This window comes from Vicia villosa, linkage group LG2 (assembly GCF_029867415.1).
Source record: "Vicia villosa cultivar HV-30 ecotype Madison, WI linkage group LG2, Vvil1.0, whole genome shotgun sequence".
Lineage (NCBI taxonomy): Eukaryota > Viridiplantae > Streptophyta > Magnoliopsida > Fabales > Fabaceae > Vicia > Vicia villosa.
The window spans coordinates 88880869-88888841 of record NC_081181.1 but is presented as its reverse complement, the minus strand read 5'-3'; the positions used below and the strand labels follow the sequence as shown (position 1 = coordinate 88888841).

The 7973-nt window shown below is 33.8% G+C and overlaps 1 protein-coding gene across 1 annotated transcript; it reads left to right on the top strand.

Annotated features, from left to right (window-relative positions):
• The first annotated feature begins 5175 nt into the window (after positions 1 to 5175).
• On the top strand, positions 5176 to 7695 carry LOC131649544 (uncharacterized). Its single transcript, XM_058919304.1, has 10 exons — positions 5176 to 5313; positions 5397 to 5560; positions 5913 to 6040; positions 6135 to 6225; positions 6293 to 6449; positions 6540 to 6697; positions 6798 to 6918; positions 7000 to 7071; positions 7391 to 7450; positions 7531 to 7695. Exons 1-10 carry the CDS (start codon positions 5176 to 5178, stop codon positions 7693 to 7695), a joined length of 1254 nt encoding a protein of 417 aa, XP_058775287.1.
• The last annotated feature ends 278 nt before the right edge of the window (positions 7696 to 7973 follow it).

Sequence of the window (7973 nt, the reverse complement as noted above, 5' to 3'; positions counted from 1 at the left end):
GAACGCGAAAGTGAAATATATGGACTATAGCAAAAAAAAATAACTTACAGGGACGAAAAGTGTATTTAAGCCAAAAGTGTACATTATGTATAATGTAATAAGTTTAATATTCTAATAAAATAAATTTTGATAAATTTTATTCCTCTGAAATGCAGACCCGAAAGACAGAGTGTGAGCCTTCAGGGCTTTCTTTTCTTTCTTCCTCTCAAAAGCCAGAAAATGCACAAGCTTCTTTTTGGAAAAACCCTAGCGCCGAGGCATCCTTCTCTCTCCGTCTCTGTCTCTGTCTATAGCTCCAGCTACTACTCCAAACGAAGAAAGGAAACAATTTTTGTGTCTCCAATGAAGTTTCTCTTTCGATATCAACTTAATCGCCACCACCCATGTCTTGGCTTTTATGGTAGATTATTCCACATATCTCTCTTATTTCTCTCTCATTGTTATATTTTCAATTGTTCAGGTTTTTACTGATTTTCACTAGAAATACACATTTTACCTGCGAAAAATATTTTGCAGGAATACCTGGAGAATTTCCTGCGACTTTAATAAATAAAATAAATTCTCTTGCGGAAGATGTATCTGTAGAAAAAACTGCAGGAATACCTGCAGATTTTGTCGCGGTATTAATATTTTGAATAAAATCCGTGACTATGTAATAAAATCCGTAGGTAATTTCACAGGAAATATTTCTGCAGATTTTACTACAGAAATTTTATTTTGAATATAGAATCAAACTACATGAAGAAATCCGCAGGAAAACTTTTTGCAAATTTTGCTGCGAATTTGTTTTTGTATTACTTTTTAATATTTTTTAAGTAAAAAAAAATGTAAAATTGTAGAAAAAATTAGTGGATATAAATTATATTTAATACGTATAATTTAGGATCTTATAATTGTTGCAAAAAGTTTGAAAATTAAAAATTGAAAGAATGAAATAGTAAATAATCAAAAAGCTATAACTAATAAAAACTATAAAAATATCAGAATAATACTTTATAAATAATATTAAAATTCGACAAAATACAATGTGATAATAGTATTCTGTTTTATTAAGTTAAAATTATTTGTATTAATAAATTAATTTGTGTGGACATTTTTTTTCAATGAGCAACTGATATTAAGAAAGGAAAGGAGTATAATGGATACTCCAACCATCAACAATAAAGCGGAAAACTCCTACTTCTCAAGATAATTGAGAGGAAGGATATTCCAGACATGGAAATTAGAGTTATTCGAAAGAATATAATAGGATTGAAGCCAAGACCAAGATAAATAAACTGCTCCCAACATGCAATCGGTGAAGCTATACGACTCATTCCTAAAAATTATCGCATTACGCCTGATCGAAATGCTCAAAATCGTAGCAAGCCAAATGACCGCTACCGTAGTCCTCTTAGCTTTAATCTTCACCTTTTGAGAAAAACCATAAAACCCCACAAACTCCTTCAAGGCTAAACCGTCTAACGGACCAATCCAATTGAACACTTTCCTCCATATACTAGAGACAATCGTGCAGCCCCCTAAAAGATGCGGTAAATTTTCGTCCTCCGAAAGACAAAACACACAATGTTGATCTCCCCCTTCCAACGAAATTCTCCTTTATAATGATTGATCCTCCGTTACTATTCTAATGTGAAAAATTCTCCACCCAAAAAAATGAATCTTTGGAGGCACTTTTACCTTCCAAAGAAGATCTACATTATTGATTATAGAGGGATGAATGGGCGGACCTGTAAGCTTTGCTAAAAATCTGTTAAAGCTAGATTTGACCGTGAAAGCACCTTCCGGATTGCTGCTCCAATTGTAACTGTCCGACGCTCCTTCAATAGGCTGAAAATCTCGTAAAATGTCACAAAGTTCTAGCCATAAATAGCCGTGTTCACTACTGTTTTGGAACAGCTCCGCGACTGATTTCCAGTGCCAGCATCCTTCTATGAATTGTCCAGTTTCCGTGAATGAAATAGCGTCACCCCGCACATTAGCAAACAACTTCGGATAGGAAAAATGCAGAGGCTGATTACCAGCCCAAACACTATACCAGAACGGCAGTGAAGTTCCACTCCCAGCCTTGCATATGATGTCACCTGCGAAATTATGATGCAAAAGAGAAACAAAGTTATTGGATATAAGTATGTCCCTCCACCATATTGAGTCTCGACTGTGAACAACCGAAATGTCTCCAATGAGAACTTTCAACTTAATATTGCCATATTTTGCAACAAGTATGTTACGCCACATCGCCTCATTATCCACTAAAATCCTCCACTTCCATTTAGAAAGCAAATCTAAATTCAAAATCTCCACATTCTTTACACCCAAGCCGCCTTCTTCCTAAGGTTTGCAAACGGTGTCCCAACACACCCATTGAATCGGTGTCTTTATGTCGGTCCCATTCCATAAGAACTTTGATTGAATTTCCCGGGTTTCTAGATAATGATTATTCATTATATAAATGCTTTCATATATATATATATACACTAATTTCAAAAAGCCATGTAACACTAAAACACACTTCAACTCAACCCTAACCTTAAATGAAACCTCAGAGAAATTGAAATCCAACCTTTGCTAATACTTATCTTAAAAAATCGCTCTCGATAGAAATAGAAAAAGAAACTTCTAAAAATCACTTGAGAGAAATTGAAAACGAAACCTCGGAGAATTGCGCTTGAGCAAGGTCTCATGAATCTCGTCACTTCCCCTTTCAACTCAGGGAATTACCCTAACTCTATATTCTAAATCTATCACAATGTTGTGAACATTCGCAATCGCAACCATCAATCGAATCTGCAAACCCTAGCTTGTATTATCGAACTCGGTAGGATTTTTGATCTTCCTAGATTTGGTTTGAAGTTTTCAATTTCTATTTCTATTACCGAACTCGGTAGGATTTTTACTGATTTTGTTATTGCTGTAGTTAAACTTGTGGGAATTAATTCAGTTGTTAGGAAACGCTTAGAAATAGGAAGGAATGAATGAATTTATTTCTTGACTCTTGTTCATGTTTCTGTTTTGAGGTTTACCCTTGCCATTTTCCTCTGTTGTGAATGTTGCCATACAAAACTCGATAATGATAATAATATGTTGAGGTTAATCTGTGAAATAAAGTAGCATTGTACAATGATTCGTGTTATTGTTCTGCAGGGCGCAGTTAGGTTAGTTTTTAATGGCTACTACATCTGGGATAGCTGAAGGTAAACAATCTTTTTTGTATATTTTAACGTTTGGAAGCATGTTCTATCTTTACATATTGGACATGCTTTATGTTCCTTGACACTATACTCAGAAAAATTACTGTATGCAAGAAAGTCATTAATTGTTCAAAACAACATGGCACTCAATTTAATCTTTGTATGCCATCTAGTATTCTTTGTGTTATTTATATTAGTAATCAGTCTCTTGAACCTTTGAATTTTTGATAGGTATCACATCATCTTCGAAGGAATACCCTTTCTAGTTACACCATCATCATCTTCAGCACCATTGTCCTTCTTCTTGAAGTGTGACTCCCCACAATCATCATCTTCAGCACCATCATCAAGTCTTTTTATACATTTTTATTTTACTTTCAAAATTTGTATGTTATCATGATAACATACAAATTCTGAAAGTAAAATAAAAATGAAATTTCTAAAATATTACAATAACAATAAACTACAACAACTACAAATACCTAAAAAAATATTGTACACTATTCCATAATTCTCAAAAACCATGACAATAATAACAACAACAATAATAAAAACAACAACAACAACAACGACAACAACAAAAACAACAACATCAACGACAACAACAACATTCACATCAAAGAGTTATGCATACCTGAAACATGAAGAAAAATGTTGATTTGAGATTCGAGTTTCCTTGGAGAAGATGGTGTTTAAGTTCGTTAAGTGGAGAGAATGATGTTTCACTAGAAGAAAAGTTATGGGGCGTATAAAGTGAATGAATGAAACTTAACATTCTGATGAGTGAGATAAAATATTAATAAGTGTTAACATCTTGATTTTTCAAAAATTTGTGGTAAAAACTGCGTTTAATTTATTAAAATGAATTTTAATAAACTTTTTATGTCGGTTTTCTACAAAACCGTGGTATAAGATGATTTGAAAAATAAATGAGAATTATTGATTTAAAAAAAAGCATAAATTTTTCGAAGTTGAGAATCGAACCTCGAACCCTGAGCTACATAACCTGTCGATTTTCTGCAAAACTGAGGGATTAGATGAAACTTTTTATATAAAACAATAAAATGACGTGTTTCAATTCATATGAGGTCAGATATTTCTTTGGGTAAGGTGAAAGTTTCGCCATGAAATGTATTATTTGTAGTAGTGATAGAAATGTTATGTATTTCATGACATTCTGGTTACTTAGGTAGCAATGATATGATGCTAGATATCACTAATTAATTATAAGATTAAATAAATGATTAAATATTATTTGTCAATGTTACGAAGATCTACAAGGTCACCCATATGGAGTATTCATAATGGAACGAAAGATTTATAGTAAATAAGATTTAATATAATTGATTATTAATTAAAAATTTTGAAAGAGAAACTAGGTGATGCATACATAATGATAAGGTAAACAAGTGTGTCTTCTATTATATCTATTATATATATATATATATATATATATATATATATATATATATATATATATATATATATATATATACACTTTTCCCACATCATTTAAATTTTGCCACATAAATCAGATTTTGCCATGTCAACAATTTGATGATGTGGCATCTCTTAACTCACAACTTTCATTCACAAGAATTCAAGTATTTTCTTTAAATCAATCCTATATAATCTATCATATAAGAAGAGTCTACCATTTGAGCAATTCTTAGGCCATCCACATCAGCATCTGTTCTCTGATAATTCCACATCAGCTTCGGCGGTTAAACATCATTCTCTGATCATTCATCTGCATGGTGGGCTGGGGCAGTTATTGCTGTGGAAGTTTCACCCTCCCAGCTTCTCATGTTGTTGCTGTTACGCATTGTTCATCATTGTGTGCCTATCCACGTTCCAAACTGCACAATGCGTAGTAATGACCTGTTTAAATGGCTTGCCTATTTATCAGTCACTTTCATTCTTCTCTTTCCATGCTTTCTAACTTCTGCGGTTATAATTCACTGCAGTGTGAATTTGCATGATCATGTCTAGGCCTGTTGAGAGAATAGCAGATATCAACGATGGAGAAGAGCTTTGGAAGATTGTTGTTACGATTCACCACAGATGGAATGTTGTGTCCAACAACAAGGAACATTTTGAAATGATCTTTGTTGACAAATTAGTGATTACCCTGTTTATGTTTCGGCATGTTTATCATTTACCTATGTTTATATAATTTGAAACATTTTTTGGTTTTTGGCGCAGGGAGATGATATTCATGCTGTTGTTCCAGCACCACATGTGTCGGTGTTCACCGAAAAATGCCTATTAGGGCATACTTATACTGTATATAATTTTAAGGTGGTGCCTTATGTTCTGGCGTTCAAGGCATCAGGACACAAATATATGATAAAGTTTACTGCTGGAACGTCTGTTCTTGATGAAGACACACATGAGATACCCCCGAAATCGATTTATTTTACAAGTTTTCCGGACATCATAACAGGGAAGTTTGACAAACATGTCCTGATTCGTGAGTATAGTTTTTTGATGTTTAATTATCTCATGTTTTGATGCCTTTTAGCCGTGTGAAATTAATATATTTATTTCAGATGTTGTTGGAATGGTGGATAGTATTAGTTATGCATAGTCTGAGTCGGGCGCAAAGAAGCAACAAATTAGCATGATGTTGCGTGACCATAGGTTTGTTTTTGTTATACATAAGACTCCCTGATATATGAATCATGTGATATACACTAATGTGTTGTGATCATGGTTTAGCAACAACATGTTGAACTGTACTCTGTGGGAATCATACGCGGATCAGTTCATCAGGTTTAACAAAGTTAGGGTTGATGCATCACTCCCTACAGTTGTGTTGCTTCAGTATGCCAAAGTGAAAGAAGAAGGTTATTTCATGACTTATTTAAATCATTTTAAATTAATACCAAAACTACAAAATCTGTGATAAATCCATTGACAAGGTATAATTTGAATTTGCAGGAAAGTATCCTCTGTCTGTGACAAACACCTACAATGTGACCCTTTTATGTGTTGATGCTGATTTTCCTGTCATGAAAGACTTTATTGATAGGTATGTTGATAGTATCATCCATTATGTTATTTTATTCATGACTTTGATAATGATCCATGATCTGCAGAATGCCTGAGGAGAGCAGGGTAACCCTGTCTGATCAACTCGGAGGGAATTCCCAATTATCCTCCCAGAGTTCTGAAAATCAACAGCTGACTCCTGTGCAAAAATTGTTCTCAAAGGCTGTTGTTTTACCTATTGCTGAGATTATTCCACTTACGGATGTCTGTCTTACTATTTTTCTATATTATAATAATTATAACCTCATCATTTATTGTGAACCAAATTTCTGATATTGACTACTCTTTGTCCAGATTACACTTTGTGCTACTGTTGCTACAACAAAATTATTAGTCGCGTCTCCATTTGGACGGTACTATCGTGCCTGTCATATGTGTCAATCTATAGCGCGTGGGAACAACCCCCCATTTGAGTGTAAAGCTGGTCATGAAACCATGGCTGAAGTCCTTAGGTTTTAGTTGTTCTCACCTAATATATGTTGTTTCTGTCATGTTTGTGTCGTTTCTATGTTGTCTGCTTTTTTAACGGAACGACTTCTTATGATGTTTCAGGTATAAGATTGAGATTGAGGTTACTCATGGGGGCAAAAGTCGCAATTTTGTCTTCTGGAACAGAGAATGTGAAATGCTCTTGGGTTTATCTGCATCCCAACTTCGTAACACTATGATTCAGGTTATATTTATATTGTACAGACGAATTAAAATGTACTTTCCGATACTCTGCGTACACTAATACATCCGGTTGTTTAAATAGGCTGGAATTACTGATCCATTGGACTTCTCGTTAGTCATTGGTCAGTTGTTGAAGTTGGAAATGGCTATGAAGGTTAAGTGGCATCCATGCTGGAAGAACTGTTCTGTCGTTATAATTATAAAAAATGATCCTATTATCCAGCAACTTAAGGAAAAGTGGGGAACAGATGAGGTCATCTCTTATAAACTGTCATTCGTTTTATAAAAGAGGACTTGATATTATAACAATCTTTTGACTGATTTTGATTTTGTTTTGTAAACTCTCAAGGAACATATTTCAATCCAAACTGTAATACCTGAGACTCTGGAGGTAGAAATTTTAAACTGTGTATGCCTTTTTTTACTTTTCCTATGATTATATTATACTGAAAACTGTGTTAAACTATATATAGATTAAAGAGAGTGTTGATGAGGCTAAAACAGATGCCAATGAAGACTGTGAATTGGTTACGGTGAGTTTCACTGCAACACACTTACCTCCTTACATTTATATCAATATTCCTAACTAATAGTCTTCATCATTATCTTGCAGGACCTGGAAATTACATCTGAGCACAAGCTTGATGCTGTCACACCTGCTGGTAAGAGGCATTTTCCTGCTGGATCAAGTGAATCCACTGATTTGGACGGATTACATGATGGAGAACTGTCATCAAACAAGCTGAAGAAGATAATTAAAATGGAGAAGATTGATTAGATCTATTGTTATTTAGTGTGTGTTTCGCATTAGATCTATTGTTATTTAGTGTGTGTTTCGCTTACGTCTTTGTTATAAAAACTGGATGTTAGTTTCCTTTGCCTTTAAACATGTGTGTGATTTTGTTTTCTGTAATAATTAGTGCATGAATACTGGCTATGTGCTTCTGTTATGTTCATTTTGATTTAAGGATATCTATGGTTTGTGTGTCTTATTATATTCAAATGATTCAAATTCAACTACATATTATATATACTATTATCAATTATTTTGATTCT